Here is a 25390-nt window from a genome sequence, read left to right as displayed (position 1 = left end):
CCTTTCTTTTTTAGCTGACAGAGTGGTAGAAGATGTGGATAAAATCTGACAATGTAGCTGTCTAGGACTGCAGCTGGAGAACTTTACTGTAGTTAATTATGTACTTAGGAATAAACACAATATTAATTTGAAAGACTCAAGCTGGAGACAGTTTTTCATACCGGCTCGAGCGCTCGGATACTGTGCTGTGTAGAACAGGATGCCTTCCAGTGAAATCGTCTTGAACTGCAGTAGAAGGTGTGTTCTGTGTCTCATGTGTACGGGGGGAAAAGCCATCCAGGAGGTCTGGTTAGCTTCAAAAAATGGGTCGCTGATGGACAGAGCTTTAGGAAAGATAGTAATAATGAGACTTTAACAATATATAGGACATTCTGCTATAAACATTTTGCTTTTTTTTTTTTTTAGTGAAAATGCTTAAAATATATACAGTCCCCTTCAAAAGTATCTGAACAGCAAGCATTGAAAACAATTGAGTTTGAGATCATATGAATATGAGATGATAAATAAGAATTCATAATATTTATTAATATAATATTCCTAATATTAAATCGGGATGTGTAAAACAACTAAGAGCATAGTGTTTGTCTTGCCTTAGTGTGCCCTGATTGTTTAAACAATTAATATCTCTGAATGTCACTTCACTCTTGGTTTGAATTCTGGGTTTTCGCTTGCGAAGACAGTATTTGTTGTTAAACAGGACAAAACAGCGTGAACGCCAGAGAGCTGTCTGAGAGAAAAGCAAGCCATTTCGACGCTGAGAAAAGAGGAAAAATCGATCAGAGCCATCGCACAAGCAATGGACATGGCCAGTACTATATAAAATGTTCTGAAAAAGAAAAGAAAAAAAAAACACGGGTGTACTAACAACCAGACATCGAACAGGTCAGAGAAGGAAAATAACAGCAGTTAATGACAAACATTTTGAGAGCCGTGAAGAAAACCCCCTAGAACACCAGACAGTAGCATCATCAACAACCTCCACATGGCAGGGGTGAAGATCACAATCCATTGCTCGAAGAAAACTTTCAGAGACCAGAACACAAAAGATGCAAACCATTAGTAGATGCAGCAAGAATCCAAAGGCCAGATTGGAATTCAGAAAGAAATAACGTACAGAAAGTGCTAGAACCGACAGTATCCTCTACCAAAGTGATGGAAAGCCTAAAGTGTGGATAAAGAACGGACCTGCTTAAGATCCAAAACATATAAGGTCAAACATGGTGGAGTGTCATGGCTTGTAACTCATGGTACACTGTAGCAGCAGAATTTACAGAAAAATGCATCCATGTTTTCAGGAGAAACTTTATCATGCTGTAAGCCAATGAAACAATACATACTACTAACTCAACAGAGGACTTTAGACCAGGGTTTAGACTGGCCAAGTCAATCACCAGACCATAACCCTTTTGAAAAGCATTTCACATCCTGAAGAGGAGAAACCCCCAAAACAAACAACAACTAAAAGTATCTGTGATAAAATCTGGAAAAGCATCACCAAAAAGAATGAAACCAAATATTACAGCAAATGTCTGCCACCATGCCATGTTCTAAGTTGTTTAACACACCTAGGTGTAAATATCAGGAAATGAACATCTATCATCTTGTTCATCTTTAACCCCCAAACTAAATATTTTTAGGGTAAACAAAAGAAATGGCCTTGACTGTCCAGTACATTTAGATGGGACTGTCTATGAATTCTAATGATTTTTATTTTATAATATGTGAAATATAAATAAAATGGCTGGTCACCCTTAGCTGGTAAAAGTAAAAGATTGCACTGTCAATTGAAATTGCATGTGACTAAACAGATCTATGTATTCCAAGCATTTATTACTAACGTAATGTTTTACACTTGACTAATATCATAATATTAAAAAACAACAACAACAACAACAACAGTTCTGTGTGATTGAGTTACTGTTCACAGATCTACGGTCCCCATATCCACACTTAACCCTGGCCTTTGTGTGTGTTGAGTTTCACATGTTCTCCACATCCTCACATTTCCCCTCACCTCCTAAAAATGGTGATAGATGGATTGCCCCTCGGTGTGAATGAGTGTATGAACATGTCCTTCTCATGTGCTCTTTGATGAACCCGTGTCCCCTCACACCCAGTGTTCCTGGGACAGGCTCTGGACTTTACTGTGACATTTGTGTATCTGTCTCAGGACTTTCTATTAGCTTTGAAACTAAACCAACTAAAGCACAAATCTTGACAAATTAAAGGGATATTCGATTGGATACTTGTTAGAGAAATCACCTCCTTTGACATTTAGCCTGCATTACTGCTTTTGCATAGACCCAAAGCTTTTCAATGAAGTCTCATAATTGCTGTTCTCTGTAGTGACTGGGAGGAACACTAATTTCACAGTAATTAACAATTATAACAAAGATTCATTCCCCAATGTACTTCAGCAGCTAACCTTCCTGGCAGAACTGTCCGCCGGTGCCCAGGGAACACTGACAGCTGTAGCCTTCAGGAAGCGGAACACATGTAGAACCACGGGCACATGAGGGAGGCGGGATGTGTTCCAAATCACAGAAGGACACTCTCTCAGAGCAGAGAGCACCTTTCCATCCAAACCCACACTGGCAGCTGAAGTGTCAGGAGAATAAATTAAAAAAGGGTTTGGAAAGCCAAGTTTTCACATATTAAAGTTATTAAATAGTAACTTAACATCTACAAAAAAAACACAAGAGTCAACTGACGGAATCAGACATGCACAGATTCCCAAGCAATACATAATCTGTACAAAATTTGTAGTGGTGAAACAAACAGTCTAATCAATATATGTTCTTAATATCGATACAGCCTCTTAAACTCATGCATAAGTAAATCAGCTGTTATGTTTTTAACATCTTGGAGAAACTGCCAGTTTTTTTAAACAGATTTTGGCTGTCTCTTCTCCTAGACAGCCTCAATTATGTTGAGATCAGGGCCCTGCGGAGGCCATACCATCTGCTGCAGAACTTGTGCAGAACTTGTTCTTTAGAGAAAATGAATGTTTGGAAATCTTTCCTACTGATACATTTAACATAAAGTGAATATTAAAAAGATGCAGCTAGTTAGTGCAGCTGAAGACTTATGCTCAGCACCCAACATTCAGTCCATCACTAACATGACAGCCAGATAATACCAAACCATATGATTTGTATATATGATAAATGAAGTCTTACTACACAGAGGATCCAGAGTCGACACACGTGCCTCCATTGTGACAAGAAAGCAGACTACATGGAGAGACCCCACACTGACCCACACTGCGGGAAGATACAGGCTGAATTTCTGGCCTGTCCAGTGTGTGGAACTTCCTGTCACGTCTGGTCCGGAATTGCACATCGAAAATGCAACCTTTGCATACAAAAACACATTATGCATCAATATATTTGATTTTTCTATATTTACGCATGTATAAAATAGAGAGGAGAAGAAAAATTTCCTAGGAAATATATTCATGTCGATTTTTTCACCCAGTAAAACAAAGCTAAAGTTTTACACACTGTACTTATTCAATTATCACCAGCTATTCTTACCCCGGTGGACAGCATCTACACAAGGAAAAAAGTGACATGAACTTGTGATTCAGATACGTGACTCATTCATATATGTGAGTCACTTCTCTCCTGTAGATAAACAGATTATAATTGCTTCGTTTCATGTAGGCTTTGATTGTACCCGAAAATGTATGCATTGGCTTACGGTTACCAAACAGTATCTCAGCCTGAGAACATACTGTGATCATTAAAGTAGCAATTTGAAGATGCAGCAAATTCAGCATTCTGGGTCACCAGCTGTTGAAGCCCACAAATCTAGCTAATCAGCTATTATTCACAGTGCACCTTATGTTAAGCTCCAACGCTGGCATACAGAGACTCTCCTCTCCTGAGAGATATAACTGAACACAAACTACCTTTCATACTGAACAAAATAGCATTTATGCTAATCAGAGGTTGGTGAAATGTAAAATGGATGCAAAAATGTAGTGTGGCCTTCGACATGCTCAAGTCTCTTATCTTTATATTCTTATACAGAGCAGAAAAACCAAATGAAGCATCATTTATCATCAAGGGCTAAACTAATTAGCGTTATTTAGCAAAAGTTATTTGCTTGTTTGTTTGTTGTGAAGTCTATGTAAATAATAGCTGACGTCAGGTAAATGAAAAAAAAATACCCCAGCAGTATATTCATGACAATGTATTCAGGACAATAATATGAAACTTGTACCATGCAGGAACTTAACCTTATATCCAGAGCGACTGGATCAGTTTATTGAAAATCCCTGTGTGACAATTCTGTTTCACTTTTCCCTTATAACTACTAACTGAACTTTTCCCTTATAACTACTAACTGAACTTTTCCCTTATAACTACTAACTGAACTTTTCCCTTATAACTACTAACTGAACTTTTCCCTTATAACTACTAACTGAACTTTTCCCTTATAACTACTAACTGAACTTTTCCCTTATAACTACTAACTGAACTTTTCCCTTATAACTACTAACTGAACTTTTCCCTTATAACTACTAACTGAATGCCACCGTATTCATACGTAGACACACACACCAAGGTCACCACAGTTATGGTGTCTGACATATGTTATTTATATACCTTTTTCCTTTTCGCCATTATTGAACAATGTTCATAGCTATAAGTCATCCACGACTAATGATACACTCCTCTTGGTCCTTTCTACTTTAGTGAGTCTATCTATCTATCTATCTATCTATCTATCTATCTATCTATCTATCTATCTATCTATCTATCTATCTATCTATCTATCTATCTATCTATCTATCTGTGTGTCTGTGTGTCTGTGTGTCTATCTATCTATCTATCTATCTATCTATCTATCTATCTATCTATCTATCTATCTATCTATCTATCTATCTATCTATCTATCTATCTATCTATGTGTCTGTCTGTCTCTTTGTCAGGGCTGTCCATTCAAATATCTATCTATCTATCTATCTATCTATCTATCTATCTATCTATCTATCTATCTATCTATCTATCTATCTATCTATCTATCTATCTATCTATCTATCTATGTGTCTGTCTGTCTCTTTGTCAGGTCTGTCCATTCAAATATCTATCTATCTATCTATCTATCTATCTATCTATCTATCTATCTATCTATCTATCTATCTATCTATCTATCTATCTATCTATCTATCTATCTATCTATCTATCTATCTATCTATCTACTATTTTATATACTGCACTGGCAAAAAAAGGTAAATGTTTTTAATGTCTGATCCCACTATTTTGTTATTTTGATTTGTCAAATTATAAAAGAATTTCTTCTGTGAAGCAAATGAGGTTTAAAGGACCAAGTGTAGTTTATTATTTTATTTAAGATGGTGTCCAGTCAGGTCTTTCTGATGTATTTAGTTTTGACCACAAATAACATTCCATAGTTTTTCTAAATGTATTCGCAAAACCCAAAAGGAGAAATTCAGGATGGAGTTCTTAGGTCACAAAGTGTCAGACAGCAGTACTGGACCTAAAACTTAATCTGATATCATGTAAGAAAATTAAACAGAAAACTTTACCCCATGTGTAACTACACCAACTACAGTCTGAGGCCACTGAATTAATAATCCCTGTGTTTGAGAAATTCAGAAAATGCTGCTTTCATTTCTGAATATTCATTACCAACTTGCATTTTTGTAGGAAAACAGTAAATACTCACACTTGACAGGAGGCAGATGGTTTAAATTGGTGATTTTTTTGTGTTAGAGTTAGAGGAAGGAAGAGAGAACAAGACCTCTATGCACACAAACACTGTCCTTCACTGAAACATCCACTGCATCGGAGTGTGCAGCAGTGAAAATCATTACAAACGAGCTTTTAGTTCTTCATTTGATCAATCTATTAATAGATGTCTGTGTGTCAGACCTTTGACTGGTAATTATATGTGCTGATTCCTTTCATGTAACAGACACACACACACCTCACACATCACTGCCCGAAGATATTGATGGCACTTTATTAGTGTTGCATTGTGTTTGTTGACACTTCCTAGGGGACCATAGCTCACTTACAACTGCCCACGGAGTGCATTAGCTGCAAATTTACCTCTAGCTATTCCAATTAGAGGCCGGTTAAGACAGAAGGATTTATATTACGGGATTGCCTGGAGATGGCAGTTGACTTTTTGAGATTTGTTATCTGCAATGTGCCTGCATGCACAGGAAATATATTAAGCTGCCAAGTTAGCTAGCAGACCTAAATAGGTGACAAGCATTTTATTGAAATGCAGGCAACCGGTGAATCAAAGTCATTTTAATATGATGACACACTCTGCACTTTAGTGTTTCACACTAAATAATAAACGATTGCTAGAACTGAGAAAAAAAGGACAGAGCTCTATAACCATTTATCATTTGGAAAGAACAAATCTAACCCATCTAATTTTTTAATCCTCCTTATAAATGTGCCCACTGGCCACTTTACTAGGAACACCAGTACACCTGCTTATTTATGCTGTTATTCAATCAGCCAATCAAGTGGCAGAAGAATAATGCATAAAATTATGAACCTACTGGTCCAGGCCAGGTGATATTTTTTATCCATCATTACTTGGCCAGATTCCCTGAACCTGCTTCAGATTCCTGTTCTTGGGTGACAGAAGTGGAACCTGATGTAATCTGCTGCTGTTGTGGTCCATCTATCGAAAAGTTCTGTGTGCTGTGCATTCTGAGATGCTTTTCTGCTCACCAGAGCAGTAACGAGTGCTTATTCGAGTTTCTATTGCTTTCCTGTCAGCTCTAACTGGTCTGGGCAATTCTCCTCTGAACACTCTTATTAACAAAGCATGCCAGCCTGCATAAGTGCTGCTCACTAGAGGTTTTTTTCTCTCTCCAACATTCAAGATTTCAGTGTAAACTCTGGAGACTGTTGTCTGTAAAAAAAAAAAAAGTTTTAGTTTCTAAAATACCAAGAAGTGTACTACAGTCAAAGTAGAGATCTAAGATCAAGTTACTTTAGACATTATCTCTTAACCTGTCCTGTATCTGCATGATTTTATGCACTGAGCTGCTGACAGAGGATTGGCTGAATGAATGCGCAGGTATACAGGTGTTCCTATTGAGGTGGCTGTTAAGTGTTCATTTTACCATTTAAGACCAACTAAAATTTTTAACACAGCTGACATTCAGTCTGCTTTGCAATCACACCTAATATATTAAAGTATTTCTACTCATCAGCACCCCTCTTAAAACCTTATTTCACCTCAATCCTTTTTAAAACCATGGAAAAGAATAGGTAAATCCCCTGTGAATTTACATAGGGCTCTATTCCATTCAGTCAATTACGGAGCCTAACTGGAATGCAAAACCGCTTGCTTTATAATCAGTAACAAAATTCCTATGCAGATTTTTGCAAATTGAATTCGCCCCCTGAGCTGCATCATGAAACTGAAATGAGGTTCATTACAAGCCTGTAACATTCAATAGTATTAAATGCCTTTAAGAGTTACTCTATGCTGTGCTTGCTCAGATTCAATAAACAAAGAGACACTGGAACATCAATTAGTTTAATTAAGATGAAGTTGTATAGCCAATTATCTTACCTTGAAAGCTATTATTGAATCGGGCGCCTAAAGGCAGCATCTCAGGGATATGTTCGCCGAAGCCGCCCACGTAGAGTGGACTAAAGGTGGTCAAAGCTTCCAGAATACCGGGACTCGACCCCGTCTTGTTCCTTTGCCCATCAACCTAAGTAGACACCGCTAAAAGGTTATCTGGCACTGAAATGTATATTTTACTGTTGGGTCAATAGCATGCTCTCAAACTGTTCTGTTTAATACCTAATGGATGTGCCATTGACCCAGGTCATACAGTATCTCTGATTTTGTAGAATACATCTGCAGAATTCTGGATAAAATGTTCTGCTCCATATAACTAGCAGTAAAAATCTGGGCTATACATAATGTCTTCAAACAATGTAATGTTTAGCTGAACCAACTTACTAAGGGAAAATAAAAAAGGAATATTAAAAATGATATGTTTGGAGTCAGTTGTTCTTGCCAGTATAAAATAGCTGGTGTCTATCTATGTAATAAGTGTATCACTAATGATAAAAAATAAATAAAATCATAAACACTGTTGCACTCCATGTCCATGGATAATATGGCTGTTTCAATACCACAATGAGCCATAATTGTTGGAACATGTGCCTAAACATGTACATTGCTTGTAATTGAGTAAAATGAAAGAGCACCTTCATCCATCCTTTCCTTAGATATCGTCCAAAGTGCACAGTGTGTATTCTGACCCTCGGGTTTAAGGGGTCACTGACGATGGTAGCCAGCCCGGAACCGAGGTTGAACCTATGGATGATTCGTCTGTTTCTCACCCCCAAGGCAAAGAAGTCATCTCCAGTCATCTCTTTTGGACAGATATACAATCAGATATAGAGTCAGTAAGTTTTGTGCAGAACTCATACATGCCAATTATCAGATGAATGGATGCTTTCTTATCCTCTTTCTCTCTCTCTCTCTCTCTCTCTCTCTCTAGATTTCTGTCCTCTGCTGTACCATGCCATTCCCCTGACAATTGCTTCATTATTCATACAGCTGTCTTATTCTGCTTTTCCCCTGATGCATCACCCTAAACTGTAATACCGAGAAAGCGGTGCCAAAGTACGGAAGATTCACGACCCCCTCGCGTTCCTCTTCGCCTGTCTGCCTTTTGATTAAATGGCCCGCCACTGGTGACGTGTCACTCAGCAGCCGGTGTGGCTGACCTCAGGAAAAATTGGGAACGGTGTGACACTTGCTGGAGGAGACCGACGTCATTTCTCCGTAACCGAACTGGTCTAATTAGAGACTAGACGAGAAGAGTTTCTATCATTGTTACTCACTGAGTAGACCTGAATGGATTGTACTCATTCTGAAGAGGGATGATATCTGATATCTTAATATAAAACTTGTTTGGAAAAAAAAAAAGACCTCGAAACGCATACGCAATTCCCACATGCATTACGTACATGACAGAAATAATTTCTAAACATGAGCGGATATTAATTTCCCATGTGTGTTCTTGTATGTGCTACAACCTCTCTCACCTTGTCCTTTCTGTCCAGAGAAGAGAATAAGGTTATTCTTCATGGCGGTGCTGTTATTGGAAAATGTCAGTTTCAGCCGGAACTCATAGAAGTAGCTCATGCTGGAAATAGGTGGGTACGCCATGTAGGACGAGTATCCAAACTCATCAAGTCCACTAAATCTGGGTCGAGTAATTTTGATGGCTGTGGTGAGAATAAAAACAAGTGGAACCCTTTTTTTAAAGAAAAAATCAGTGATAAACTCTAGTTTATTAGTAGCTAATGTAAACTCTATCTAATTCTCTAAGATAGTATGAAAGACATGTAAATGACTTAAATAAGAGCTTCGCCCGTATATTGCAGCCTCTGGAAGAGCCACCAGATGATGCTCTTGATCCACACACTGCATGTTTAAGCATGCACTTGGCTTTTTATCCAACGCCACAGAGGAATGGCTGTTGGTTACCGATTGCTATGCTCGTCTCTTTTACATTTCTGTTCTTCTCTTTTACAGTTGGCATGTTAGGAAAATGCCACAAGCAGATGTTTCACAACTTCTTTTTGAAAGGTGGGGGGGTGACATGAATAAGACATGAATGTAGCATAACCCCGGCTTCTTTAAATAATCTGTCAAAACATTGCTCAAGAAATGCTCCATTTCATATCCTAAGCAAGCTGTCAAGTGATTTCATTTATGTCTGTACACACAGCATTGTGTTGTATTTGTGTCTTTAGGTTATCTGCATTTGACTGCAATTCTCCCATCAGCGAGTGTTTTCTTTCCATCCAGTCCCCCTCCCCTAACGCTTTACACGCATGAGACTCTGCCTAAACAGTCACTGCATGCAGCATTCTGTTTTCCTTTCTGAATTATTTATGCTTTTGGAAATTGCACCGATAGAAGCTCATTGCTTTATATTTGCACAGCAACTAATGATTGCCCAGGACACTATCAAGAGGAGGAGTGGATGAGATGACGTTTAAAAAAAAAAAAAAAATCCTTGGTGTGTGTGTGTGTGTGTGTTGTGTGCTGCTCCCCCTCTGGCTCACACACATCTGCTCATTTGTGCTTTCTTCTGCTCAAACAAGTCCTTAATGAGTCCATGTGTTAAATGACTTCAGGTGAAAATCAAGTCCTGTGCCAGCTTCAAAATGGGCAGAAATGTGCTGAAGGACATTCAAGATTCGACATTTGCAAAGCCAAAATAAGAGGGGGAAAAAAAAGCATCCCTTAAGAAACTCACTAGCCATCCACAAAAACACCTAGCTATTTTATATGTAAAAACGTGTCAAGACGAAGTCAAAACTGTCATGAGGTTTCAGTGTTTCTTCCTTTCAGTAACTAAAAGGAATCTGGCCTTCAAAGGGAAATCTCTCAAGTACTGAACAAGAACAGTGTCATAATTATAGTGTGATTTATAGCAAATTAAGCAGTTGGGAAAAGCTCTGGCTGGTTCATGCACTATAAGTAATTAGCATCAGTTCTTTTATGTATCAGACTGATGGAGGAAACTCGGCGCATAAATTAACAAGGCTGTAAGACTGACAGTTGCTACAGATGTAACCGGCGTTATATATAAGATTTCAGACACATTTCAGTTTATGCTTGTTTATGAATATGAATATGTCAAACCTACAAAGCATACCTATCTCGTGTGCTGTAGCAAAATGGATTTTTCCGACTGTCAAAAATCAATTTTAGCCAAAATGTTTTGGGAGATTAATGCTTAATCTTCTGCTCAGGGTTGCAGATGAAAGCTGCAGTAGTAAAAGTAGACAAAAAATGATTCTGTTTCGTTCTTTAAGTGAAAGTTAACTACGTTAACTATTCGTATATAAGGGAAAGGTATAGTTAGCCGGTTTAGCTAAATGCTGTTGTTGCTGTATCCTAGCAACATAGTTAGCTATCTAGTTAGCTGAGATGCTTTACCTTTAAGCTCTAGAAGCATATGTATTTAGCATTGATATCACATCAGATGCCACTTTTGAAGTAGAATATAGATATTCTCTATGATATATACAATATCATTACGGGTTTTGGCTGACGTAATTTACAATCTGTCTTGTCACTGTCTCAGACATTGCTGCAGTGTAGAGTTTCAGCATTAAACTGCTTTAATTCTGACATTTTGTTTTGCACGTTATATCTTTTAATTGGTCTTACTGGTGTTATTTATTGCTCTTTTAACAGAGATCAGAAATAAATGTAGCAAAGCTGAACATCTTATTTAAAAAAAAAAAATATGCATGGATTAAATTATGCTAAAAATGTACTGTTACAGTGAAGCATGTACTCGATAGTTGATAGAGCAGGTTAGTTTACTCCTTGTAGTGTATCTGACCTGAACTGATTTTTTATTTTATTTTTTTTAGATTGTCTCACATCTCTAATTTAATATAATACCAAGTAGAAGCTTTGTGATTTTTTTTGTTTTTGCCTTATGTAAGGGTTTTTATCATGTCGGCAAAAATGCACAGAAAAATAAACCAAATCCTGCAGCTCTACAGCAGCAGTGCATATGATCACCCCACACTACACTGCCACAGGCACAGTTATGTTTCTCTTCATAAGGATGCTGGTAACAAGTGAAAGTGACTGGGCCGATGAGGAAGTAAGAGCCTATTAAAATTCTGCTCATGCTCTGCGGGCGACACACCGCCAGTTTATTCCAGCTCCCTGCAAAAAAAAAGAAGAAGAAGAAAAAAGGTGGTCTCTATGCCAGTTCTGCCACATTTGTCCTGCTTTTAGAAAGAATCCTTATAGACTTATTTATTTATTTTTTTTTTACATACCAGCAGTGTTTCTTCAGTGTGGGAAAATGTGCTGCAGCCTACGCAGTGTTTAGACGAAACAGATGTGCATTTTCTTAGGACATCTTTCTCAACATGATTACCTCATGAGCCAAGCAGCATCAGGGGCTATACTTAGCTCAGTTTCATTAAAAACTCATCATTAAATCTGTTGTAATATCTTTTTAAATATGCAAAAAAAAAAGCCCAACACCTTATCTAATAATGTTTTGGATGCCAAAAAAAACACAAATGGGCCATTATGTTTGTGATTGAGCTGCTTTTTTTAGCCTGACCTAAGGACAACCTGGACAGATGTCACATGATTGCAGAAAGCGTCCAGCCAGCAAAGCTTTGGGCAAATGGAACTGTTCTTGGCACATGCTCTTGGATTAACTGACTTTTTAATGTGAAAGGGAGATTTCCTGCCAGCGAATCTCTGGGTTTTGGGATTTGTTTAACCTACAAACATGACTTATCCCAGCTAGCAAGCTGTAGACCTTTAAACTGGATGGACAAGTTTATTAAAAGGTCTTCTGGACAGAGGAGATATGAGTCCAGACGATATGGAGCAATAATGATAGCGGCAAAGATGACCTTTATGGCTAGCCATCATAATGTTAACTAGTAGCGCCCTCCAAAATACTACAGTCAACCATTATTAGTGCAGCTCAATCAATGATGACATTATCTTTATGACTTGTTAAAATAATCATGATGGACTCAATTTCATATATTTCTAGCTGATGATCTTATTCAGAGTGACTTACATTTGATACAACTGAGCAATTGAGGGCTAAGGGCCTTACACAGGGGTCCAGCAGTGGCAGCTTGGTGAACCTGGGATTTGAACTCACAACCTTCCAATATAATTCCAGATATTCACAAATGGCAGAAATGGGCAGAATTTTGAGATTTAACATATAATATTCAGTGCCTTTTTGTTCTTATCCCATCTATGTTCACATTTGTTCTTAAATTCTTTCCTGTATTTATGTTCCACTACTGATGTTAATCATGCCAATAAAGCGCTGAAATTTAAAAAAAAGCTCTTCAAATGTTCTAGCAAAAACATATTAATGATCGCTGCATGTTTTCATAACTGGTCATTGCTGATTTCTCAAATCCAGTCGGTCAGAAGGTGTTGATTAATTCTCTCTAACAGCATGGCTCTGACAGTAATTCTAGCTGTAATTCAAATTATGGTTAATATTAATGTGCTTGTTCTAATATGTTATAGTCTCTATAGTAACAGCTCATTCACAGGGAATTGCATGACAGACTCCCCATATAATCTAATAATGGACAGATTAAAAAACGTGCTGTTAAATTAAACAAAGAAAAGGAAGGAAAAAAAAAAGTCAACTTCATGATCCGGTGATGCTTTCTGTAATGAGACACTTATTTAATAATACAGTAACCTTTTTTCAATGAGAGACAAGACAAAGGATTTCCAGTGTCTTGGCAACGTGATGATATTTTTTTTTGTTTCATTAAATTATTTTTTATTAAAAAAACAAAAACTGTTATATAGCTATAACTGCCTGTAGCTATAACGCTATAGGAACTAACATATATTGCAAATATCTAATACCATTAAATGGTTTTGTATCATAATGGTAACTATAAATGGTTGAAAAACATGATCAGACTTTCATTAACATAAAACTTTAATATTTGTCAAATAGCTTTAAATAAAACACTTCAGGATGAAATATGAAAGTCGGCATCACATCCTTAAACCGAGACAAAATACTGGTGTCAAATCACGGAAAGTGTCTTTTGTTTTGTATTTGATCACAAGTTCATTTAAAAAGGCTAATTATAATCTCTGTGACCCCTTGTCAAGGATGAAAGTGGCACTGAGGGAATGTGAACTTGATGCAACAAAGACTGTTGTGGTTTCAGACAATGGCCTATAAACCTTTTCTTTGGTCAAGCTCGCTCGTTTATCCCCAAAGTCTTTGTTAGCTTAGCTTACTCAATTAGCACTATGGACTTTTGCGGATCAGTAAAAACAGGCAAAGATAAAAGAATGAGAACGATAGAGAGAGGAACTGTGAGAAAAATTAAAAATAAAATGGAATATAAAATAATGTAAAACAGATGTTATTATTATTATTATTATTATTATTATTATTATTATTCATTTGTTAGTGCAATTGATTCTTGGCCAAATAAATGGTAAAAACAAACAAAAAAACAAGGAAAACCCAGATATCTATTGAAACACTAAAAAATGATCAAAAGCAGAAGTATCTTCCAGAATGTCTCAGGATGGATTCTCTAAACCAATAACAAACAAGTACAAAACAAAGGAATCTTGAGGACCAATGAGAGCTACAGCAGCCTCTGCTACTGATCGATATAGACTTTGATGTTAAGTGATGGTACCGGGTTTTAAATTGAAATGTCACCCACACTCCGTGTAACACAAGAAGATTACTGCACTCCAGCTGGCATAGGCATTACGCTGTCTAATGGAGAGAGGTGTCTGGCATGGTGGCTAGGTGAGCTGTGCCAAAGTGTCTTTTAAATCTTGCTACCCAATTAAGTTATAGCAAAATAAGAGCTTTTACATCTTGCAAGAGAGATCTAATGGATGGAGAGAGCCTGTACTATATTGTCCTATCAATGTGTATAGTATTATGTGCTGTGAGGTCTACTCTTATTTCAGGAAGAATTCAGCCACTCTGAGTTAAAAGTTTAAATATGGACCTGGATGTATCTTTTATAAAAAAAAAAATACACTTTTAATTGCTAGCTTGATTGCTGAAAGAACAAAAAAAGGGAATTGAGAACATATAAGACAAGAATATCTGTGTTATCGTAATAGGAAATTGACGCTAGCCGGTAACTGTGGGCAGATTTACAAGGTACAAGCAAATTCGTAATGAGAATTTCTCAACTATCCCTGTTTAATTTGTTCACTTCATTCTGATTTACAAAAATTAAATCTACCTGGAAGGGTGGCACAGTGGTGCAGCAGGTATTGTTGCTCACAAAAACAATTTCCCCAGTTTGATCCCGAGCTCAGGTTACTGTCTGTGTGGTGTTTCTGTTCTTGTTCTCCCCAGGTCCTCATGGGATTCGTACAGGTTCTACATTTTCCTTCCAGCTCCCAGAAACATGGCAGTAGGTAGGACTCATAGATAGTGAGAGAATTTGAGCGTATTTACTATATATTGCGTGTATTTGCTACTCGACAATGGACTGGCTTCCCTCTCCAGGTTGAGATTCCTGCCAGTTCTGGTGGGATGTACTCCAAATCCACCATAACTCTGACATGGATAAAGCAGTTACAAAAATGAATGAATGAGCCTCACAGTGGTTTTTGGAAGATTTTGGAAGATGGGGATAGCAGCGAGTGTTATTATATATTTGTTTGCCTGAGATAAAAATATACTTTGAACAAGAAAATCTACTTTAGATATTTGACCTTGGTGTGGCCTTGACCCTGTCTGGATCAATTCCTGAACTAATCTGCTCGTTGCAAGGTTATAATTTCATATAAATCCTACAAATGGTTAACCACCCCTTCCTGAGACATTGAGAATTAGGTCATCTTGATCAGTGCTTGAATGGATAGATGCATTAACCTACAGTAAAAATCTAATCTTTACTGAAAATAAGTGTATAAATTTGGATCAATTCCAAAATCTGATTCATGAAAATGCTGATTGCAATGATAAATATGAATACCAACTACTGGCCAAAGAGGATCTTGTATGGACAACCTGAAAACAGAGTTCCTCCACCGTCTAATGACAGAGTTACATACAAACTGGGGTTATCCTCAGATTCAAACACTACAACAGCACATTCAGGACTTACCTTTGTCACACAGGAGGCCTTGCCTTCCATGTGGACACAGACACACTGCCTCCAACGGGCTCTTGGGAACGCAGGTGGCGCCGTGGGCACATGGGTTGCGTTCACAGGCACTGAACTGACACAGCTTGCCTGAGTAGAGCAGGGGACACACACAGACCCAGGTCTCTGCATCACTGCACACACAGAGACCAAAAAAAGAAGGAAACGGAAAGAGATCATTAGGACCCAAACGAAATGTTCTCTCTTGCTGCATCATTAATTTAGCTCAGTGTAGCTTGTGTAGAAAATACAGAAAAGTAGGGGGGAGTGCAATAGATAGAAGGAGGACAGAGAGAGGGAGAGAGAGAGAGAAACAGCATGAAGAGGCAGGGAGAATACAAAAACCACCACAATGTGCAACGTCATGGTTCTGCTTTGCAATCAATAGAAGAGACTGATGTGTACTTCGATAATCCCGTCAGCTCTCATTGAATTTGCTACCATACATCTGGCCAGAGATTTAGGCGGCTAGATTGATTGTGCACCGTAAGACAAATTAAATAGAACAGATTTAAAATAACCAGCACAGTCCCAAAGGCTCATCTCATATAAAACACAAAATATTATAGTATATAGGGTTGATCCAGATCCCTTTCCCTGTTACTGAGTGACCGGAAGACCAGCAGTGGTCTGATTTTACTCTCCGGCTCTGTGTGGTTCTTTTAATGTACATGTCTTGTACTGTACATGTCTGAGCAAGAAGTGGAAGGTGGACCAACAAGATAAGCAATATAAGTCCAAGATGCTGCTCCAAGACGATATTTGATACAAGGAAGCATTTGAGGATTTTTAAATCTATAAATTAATAATGTGTGTGGAGCTGCTCTGTAGCAGGGTACATTTTCCCACTCCAGAGCTGAATTCAAGAAATAAAATATTTATATTCTCTTAGATTTTTTTTTTCAAATCCAAAAAATGTAAGTGATTGCTTTAACATGAAATAATAAACAAGGATGCCTGGATTAGATGCTATATTACTGGTGTGGATAACAAGCTGAATAATGAGGCACCTGCTCAACTGTAAAAAACGTTTAACCTCTCAACCTGGTCTGAATTTTGTCCAGGAAAGTATTCAGCTAAACTCATTTGCATCTAAGCATTCACACCAAATTACCATAGCCCATGAAAACATCCTTCACACACACCGATTCACAGCGATCCTGCCTCTCACGGCAGCCGAGATAGTCGATAATTTTCCCTCGCTGTCGGTAACTCATTGGGTGACCTGGTTCATGACAGTTTCTACACAGGAGCTCTTTAGGATATTCCCAGGGAAGGTCTGTGCACAGTTTGTCACTGCCGTTTGGAACAGTGGGGGGTAATGCCACAGCAGACTGTGAGATTAGTGCCCTGCATTATGTGCAACATGCAAACACATCTGTCACTCTGAGTGATTGCCCTACAGCACACACCTAGCTCAAACTGATGTAGATAGAAGGGTAGGAAATTTCAGGTGTCTGCTGCTAAATGACCTACTGAACAAAGGCAAATGTTTTTTATAGACGATGAAGTGCAAAATAAAATATTCTGGGTTTGTGGTACATTTGTTTACATTATTTGCGTTCAGAAACTAATAGAATTACATAGGCAGAAAACATTAGAATAGTTAAATTTGGTATTCGTTGTCTTCTGTAAATGAAAAAGTTCATGTAAATGAAAAGAACATGGTCAAGTTCCATATTGGATTTGAGGAAAATATGTAAAGTATATAAGACATCCGATTTTGAGTCTTTTCTTCATGTGACTTCGTTACCACTAACAGCATTACATACAATATATTGCCAAAAGTATTCGCTCACCTGCCTTGACTCGCATATGAACTTAAGTGACATCCCATTCCTAATCCATAGGGTTCAATATGACGTCGGTCCACCCTTTGCAGCTATAACAGCTTCAACTCTTCTGGGAAGGCTGTCCACAAGGTTTAGGAGTGTGTTTATGGGAATTTTTGACCATTCCAGAAGCGCATTTGTGAGGTCACACACTGATGTTGGACGAGAAGGCCTGGCTCTCAGTCTCCGCTCTAATTCATCCCAAAGGTGTTCTATCGGGTTGAGGTCAGGACTCTGTGCAGGCCAGTCAAGTTCATCCACACCTGACTCTGTCATCCATGTCTTTATGGACCTTGCTTTGTGCACTGGTGCACAGTCATGTTGGAAGAGGAAGGGGCCAGCTCCAAACTGTTCCCACAAAGTTGGGAGCATGGAATTGTCCAAAATGTCTTGGTATGCTGAAGCATTCAGAGTTCCTTTCACTGGAACTAAGGGGCCAAGCCCAGCTCCTGAAAAACAACCCCACACCATAATCCCCCCTCCACCAAACTTTACACTTGGCACAATGCAGTCAGACAAGTACCGTTCTCCTGGCAACCGCCAAACCCAGACTCGTCCATCAGATTGCCAGATGGAGAAGCGCGATTCGTCACTCCAGAGAACGCGTCTCCACTGCTCTAGAGTCCAGTGGCGGCGTGCTTTACACCACTGCATCCGACGCTTTGCATTGCACTTGGTGATGTATGGCTTGGATGCAGCTGCTCGGCCATGGAAACCCATTCCATGAAGCTCTCTGCGCACTGTTCTTGAGCTAATCTGAAGGCCACATGAAGTTTGGAGGTTTGTTGCGACTGACTCTGCAGAAAGTTGGCGACCTCTTCGCACTATGCGCCTCAGCATCCGCTGACCCCGCTCCGTCAGTTTACGTGGCCTACCACTTCGTGGCTGAGTTGCTGTCGTTCCCAAACACTTCCACGTTCTTATAATACAGCTGACAGTTGACTGTAGAATATTTAGGAGCGAGGAAATTTCACGACTGGATTTGTTGCACAGGTGGCATCCTATCACAGTTCCACGCTGGAATTCACTGAGCTCCTGAGAGCGACCCATTCTTTCACAAATGTTTGTAAAAACAGTCTGCATGCCTAGGTGCTTGATTTTATACACCTGTGGCCATGGAAGTGATTGGAACACCTGATTCTGATTATTTGGATGGGTGAGCGAATACTTTTGGCAATATAGTGTATGAATGTACACTTTTACATACACCATATGACAAAAAAGTCATTATACATATATGCGCTTTTTGAATATCCTGTTCCAGATTTAGAACCTATTTGTTGTTATAATAATCTCTATTCTCCCTGGAAGGATTTCCACTAGATTTTGGAACATAGCTGTAAGGATTCACCAATGGTTTTGGCCATTCAGCCTCAAGAGCATCAAGTAAAATGATGATGAAACCTGGGGTGTTACATTCATCATTCAAAGGGGTTGAGGTCAGGGTTCTGTGCAGACTACTTAAGTTATTCTGCTACAATCATGGCACACCAAGTCTTCATGGACCTTGCTTTGTACAGATGCTGGAACATATTTGGCTTCTTTTTCGGTCTGATATGAAATTATTGTAATAGCAGGGCAAGTAATTTGATACTTCTATAATGATGTGGGATTTTGATCAAAAGTCAACTGCAAGATAATACATCTGAATTTTAGCTTACATTTCCTGATATGAACATCAAGATGTGTTGCCACCTTATTCAAACCCACCCATTTTTAGTGATCAAAAAATATTGGAACACAATGTGCCATGTTAGGTGTGTCATGTTATATTGAATGTTTAAACAATGAATAACTCTTAATGTCTGTTCCTGGTTTGAGATGTGGATTCAGACCATTGAGACTGCATTGGCACGAAGACCAAAGATCTCAAGCCATTTGAGAAAAGAGAAAAACAAGCCATTTTAAAGCTGAGCAAAGAGGGAAAATTGATTTGCACAAGCACTGGACAAAGCCAATACAATTTGGAATGACCTGAAAAGGAAAGAAACCCAGTGGTGTACTAGCAAGAGACATCAAACAATAACACAAACCATCAATGACATCATCCACAGCCTCCACGGGCAGGATCGAAGGTATCACAATCCACCATTCGAAAATGACTTACACAGAAATATAGAGGCCAGACCACAAATAAACCATGTAATCCATTCATCAGCAGCAAGAATCATAATGCCAGGTTGGAAACTCTGGAACCAACATTAACCTCTACCAACATGAAAGAAATGACCCAAAATACAGCAACAACACAACAGGGGAGTCACAAATCAAACAAGATACAATTGTGAAGTTGAGAGTTGAGGACTTTGTAGTCTTGCATTGTCAGAACTTCAGACTGACATCAGAACGTCTGGACTCCATAGCAGCTTTTAACTGACCAAAGTCCAGCCAAAAGGCATCTGACTGTCATGGAAAGCAACCAATCACTGTTCAGCATCATGTTTAGGGGTGTGAAAATGTAAAGTCAGTGTCCCTACAAAAACAAACTGGTGTGCAACCATAGATCGTTCATTTAAGAAAGTTGTGTAAATGAACTTCACATCATTTGTAAAATCCAGAGTTTAGCTCATCCTCATAAGCATTTATTGTCACAGTAAACATGACAGCTTTCTCCATGAGGAAAGTAGAGCATCATGACAGGTGGACCATTAAAAAATGAAACGCATATTCCGGAAATCCTGCAGAATCCAACCAATCAGACAACAACTTCGAAAGTGCTTTCAATTCTGTGTGCCATATGCAACAGTCATTCAGCCAACAGTTTGTGGGTGTGACGTCTGTGGCTCAGACTAGGGATCTTGCTTAAGGGCCCAGCAGTGGCAGATTGATGATGCTGGGATTTGAACTCATGACCTTCCGATCATTAGCCAAGTAGCTTAATGCCTCAACCAGTGAGCTGCCATTTATAAGTAGTGCTGCAACTGCAATCTGTAGCAGGGGTAGTAGAGCAAATAATGTGGAAAGGCAAACAACTAAAAGTAATGTTATACCTGACAGAGAAAAAGCAAATATTTCTTTCTATAACCTTGCAAAGAATCCAGACAGTAGATATGTGTGGCTGAAGTTTGAATCTAACATTTTCTTAGGCATTTCATTCCAGACAACACAATGCAGTGGAGAATTAGCCAAAAATCAAAACCAATGAAGAGTGGACCAATTGTGACTAATGGACCCTACTGCAAACCCACAACTTGTATATAATTTATCTTTTAATGACTATGATTATCATAACTGATTAGGGGACAACTTTATCTTTGTTATGGATGCACTGTTCCTAATTTAGCCACTTTGCTAATGAATTCTATGTTCAGCACATCAATAATAGCACTATTTTTTTTGCCTATTTCATTGTCTTTTAAGCAGCTTGAAAATAACCAACAATCAATATCAATGGGTTTCTTTACAGATCTTGCAGTGGAGGACTGTGTATCATTTAAGGATGTCCCTATGTAAATTCACATCTAGTCCTTAGATTCATGTTTCAAACAGTATCTCAGGTTACCTACAAAGTAGCTGTTTTGTCAGCACTGTTAGCTACTCTAAGTACATTAGCCAGCAAGCTCTTACTTTTGATAAGAGCTTGATGGATGGTACATCTGGGGTAGAGGCTTTTATAGAGATCATAACCACTTCATCCAATAACCAGAGATACCTCCATTACCTAGTATAAAAAAGTAAGCCTTTGTTCAGCTACAGCTGGGGACACTTTTTTGTGGTAATACGCAGCCTATTTAAGTGATTAGCCACTCCTCAGTTCACTTCAGCATACAGAATGTAACATCTCTGTTCATTTCAATCAGGTGTCCTCTTGGTTGCACAATTCCACGTGACTATAAACTGTTGAAGAAATAACATTATCAACATTTACATCATTTACTGTCCAGTGTCACCCAAATGAGGATGGGTTCTGAGCCTGGTTCCTCTCAAGGTTTCTCAGGGATTTTTTCCTTGCCACCATTACCTCAGGCCTGCTCACTGGGGATAAATTTCTTCACTTCTTCGTTCCTGACCAGATCAATCCAGATGCTCTACCCCTGGTTGGAGTCTCGTCGCTTGGTGGTGCTCACTGCAGCTGTGGATAGATCTGCACGGACAGCCTGTGACCCACGGGACTACTGTGGATAGAACCACTTGGAGACTATCACACCATCTCTGAACTGCCGTTGCATCAGTCAGCTTTCGGCAGGAATGTATTAGTACTAAGTCTATAATGAACTCAGAAACTACACTGACCTATTAGTTCCTCAAGAGCTTGTGGTTGCTGTTGTAGAAAGGACATTTTTACATTATTTTCTGTCCAGTGTCCCCCAAATGAGGATGGGTTCCCTTCTGAGTCTGGTTCCTATCAAGGTTTCTTCCTCATATCATCTCAGGGAGTTTTTCCTTGCCACCATCTCCTCAGGCCTGTTCATTAGCGATAAAAGTTAGGGATAAATAGTAACTTAACTTTCAACTTTATAATTTTTTCCCATGTATCTATACTTCTGTTAACCTGCTTTGAGACAACGTCCACTGTTAAAAGCACTATAAAAAATAGAGTGAACTGAATTAAAGTAATTCATTTGTGCAGTTGAATTCTGATGTTCTGTTTTGGTGAAAATTCAGCAAAGTGTTAAGCACATGTGCATCTGTTTAAGTCTATAAAAAAATAAATAAATACTTCATAAGGCAACAAGCTTCTTCTTGTAATGTCTGACAAGACTAGTTGAGAATCTTGGACCACTCCTCCACATAGAACACATATTAAGCTTCATTATACTGTTAGGTTTCTTTAAATTGTTAGGACATCTTCTTCGGTTCTTTGCACAGGTTTATAGTTCAAATACTGAGACTCAGATGGCCTTTGCAAAACACTGATTCTGTCTCCTGAAATTATGTTGTTTATGTTGTTTAACGATCAGAGTCGTTGTCTTGATGAAAGATCCCCTGATGTCTAGTCATTTTAGAGGTTTTGGTCTAAAATATGTTTCTGTTATTATGGACCTGCATGATTGTGCTTAATGGTATCTATTTTTTCAAATGCATTGTTTGAACTATAAAAAGGGTCATTTTAAATAATCTGGTCAATTTATGTGAGAATAAATATTATTATATATAAAAAGGTTTATGAAATAGATATTTATCACAAGGTTTTTAATACAAGAGATGTTCACAATATGGCCAGCTCTCAGAGCATACCCGACTCTCCAGAATATTTCCTGTTTGGTCTGCAGTGACACTGACTGTGGTTTGGCTGAGCATCTGGGCTTTGGAAAATACTCTCTGACCCTTTCAAGGTTCATAAGCATCAACAGCTTGCTGTCTTTTTTCCTCCTCCTCAGACTCCCACCACAAGCAAACAACATGAGAAATGTCACAAAAAAAAAGTCGTTGGGAGTTTTAGATGTTCTTGACTTTCAAAATGAATAGCACCAGGGTTAAAGTAATAAAACTATAAATGATTAGATGGCTGGTACTAACCATTAAAGCATTTTCTTACAGACAGTCCCATCATCCTCCTGTACATGAGAATGATTTATAAAACATATCCGAATTTCGACTATTTTGTTGGAAATGTGTTGTAGCACTTGATACAATGCCTATTTGAGTTCTTGTCTAAAACACTAACAAAGTGATAATATATAAATAATTTTTATTTTGGAAAGATGGTCTCTATTCCCCTGAAAGCCCACATCATGCTATCTTGCTGATGCTGTGCAGGCAGTCAGAGACTTTGCAAGTCAATGTGTCACATTGGTATCACTGGAATTGCCCTTGTGAATATATTCTTTTGCTTTTTTTAAACATTTATTTGGCCTTTGCTCAAGGCTAGAATCTGTGTGTCTTTCTTATTTGCTCTTTGCTTATGGACAAATCATTATGACAAAATCATCCAGCAGATCATACATATCCTCATAATGCCATTTTGTTTGTTCCAAAAAAAAATATTATACTGTTATATAGCGATGTATTACTGTAATGTTTCATATTGCTGTGTTCAGTTCCACAGGGATTAGTAGTCAATACACACATTGTTTAAGAAGTACTGCGTGGCCACATATTTCCCAAAGATCTCAAATCCTGTAACTTTAAAACATAATCTGACAGAAGATGACATGCATGCAAAAATCACAACTTCTGTATTTACTGGTGTTAATAAGAAAGTTTAATGGCCTCCTGGTGGTCCAGTGACAGGATCCCGTGCTCTCATTGTCGTGGCCCGGGTTCGATTCCCAGGCAGGGTGCTACCCCAGCCACTGAAGGGTAAACTCTCAGTGCCGCTCCCAAGCACAGATAAAAATGGGAGGCTTGCGACAGGAAGGGCATCCGGCTTAAAACCTGTGTCAAATCATGCGGATCGAATGAAACAGCGGAACCTGCCATTGCGCAAGACAAACGCTAGGATAAAAAATAAAAATGTTAATAATAATGTAAAGGAAATTCTTTTCCAGCCAAATAATCAGAATCCATTGTATGTATCAGACGTTTTTCAAAAAAAAAAAAAAGACAAAACAATGACAAAATGTCAAGAAAGGTCACATCAATACCTCTATCTTCCAGAAATGCATTAGAAATGTAACCCTGAACACCTGAATTTGTTTCCATTCTTATTGTTATGTTTTCATCTGTTTTAACTAGCAAGCTAACAGAGCCAGCTAGTGATTAATGCTAACACAGTCTGCCAAAACACTTATTGTGTTTTTTTTGTACTAGGCTAACGGGCTAGAGAGGCATATTTTTGCATTTCAAACTGTTATAGTCCACCACAAATCTCTGAAGCTTTTATTCTTGCAAACTAGAAGAGACAACAGGAACAGGCGATAATTTCATCCACAAGCCATAACTAATTAATGCATATTCAACCCTAATAAAAAGCATGCTAGTCCACCACAGGTGTCAATGCTTTTTTTAAGCACCATATTCAAATTACTTGGCACTTGAATGTGTTATTCTGCACAATGGCGAAGGATGTTACAACAAGCTCTTAGGTAAAGAGCTAGCATTTTTTTTTAAGCAGTGAAGAAGAAATTCCAAAATCTTAAACTGAGCAGCTTCAAATGTGTGTTAAAAATACAATATGCCTGCTGATAGTTAGGAAGTTTATCAAAGTTCTAGAAAGCTAAAACTGATCAGAAGTGTGACTCACTGCAATGACACAGCATGCTTAAGATGCAGAGTTTTTCATTACTTATGTGTCATTTATACATATCTGGCACCGAAGACGTTAGCAGCAGGTCTTTTAAGTCTTGTACGTTGTGAGGTGCGGCCTCCATGGATCTGACTTGTTTGTTCAGCACATCCCACAGATGCTCAAACAGATTGAGATCTGGGGAATTTGGAGGCCAAGTTAACACCTTGAACTCTTTGTCATATTCATCAAACAATTCCTGAACAGTTTTTGCATTGTTGCAAGCTGGCTAAAAGAGTACAATGTCTTTAGGGAATACTGTTTGGTCTGCAATCCAATGCAACATCCAGGGCCCAATGTTTCCCAGCAGCACATTGCCCAGAGCATCGCATGGTCAATCCTATATATATATAGAATAAATAGCATTTTAGTAATAGTTATTTAATACAATAGTTATTCCTCTTTTGGAGGGGAAGAAAAAAAATAATTTACTTGAATAAATCAGCAGTGGATGTGAAATGAAAGAAAGCCTACAAACAGAACAGAAAACCTATGCCTCTGCACACACTAAAAATAAAAAGTGAAATATATATATATATATTCTTTTTATTTTTAGTATCTGAAATCCTAAAGGCAGTAATGAAATTCCAAAAACCTTGATAAATTAAACGTAGTCAGATATAAATTCTGCTGCCAGTTTGAAAAATAACCTACAGAGATCATAAACACGACAG

General features: G+C 38.3%; 1 protein-coding gene across 1 annotated transcript in view; it reads right to left on the bottom strand.

Annotated features, from left to right (window-relative positions):
- eys (eyes shut homolog) overlaps positions 1 to 25390 on the bottom strand; it is a 255068-nt gene that overhangs the window by 3430 nt on the left and 226248 nt on the right. The window contains 7 exon segments of the mRNA XM_058384541.1: positions 162 to 323; positions 2426 to 2598; positions 3180 to 3354; positions 7579 to 7723; positions 8229 to 8395; positions 9075 to 9257; positions 15678 to 15850. Coding sequence (XP_058240524.1) covers positions 162 to 323; positions 2426 to 2598; positions 3180 to 3354; positions 7579 to 7723; positions 8229 to 8395; positions 9075 to 9257; positions 15678 to 15850 — 1178 coding nt within the window.

The sequence above is a fragment of the Hemibagrus wyckioides genome, linkage group LG29 (genome assembly GCF_019097595.1).
Source record: "Hemibagrus wyckioides isolate EC202008001 linkage group LG29, SWU_Hwy_1.0, whole genome shotgun sequence".
Taxonomy (NCBI): Eukaryota; Metazoa; Chordata; class Actinopteri; order Siluriformes; family Bagridae; genus Hemibagrus; species Hemibagrus wyckioides.
The sequence above is the reverse complement of the archived record's forward strand: the minus strand, read 5'-3'. Positions and strand labels throughout refer to the sequence as shown.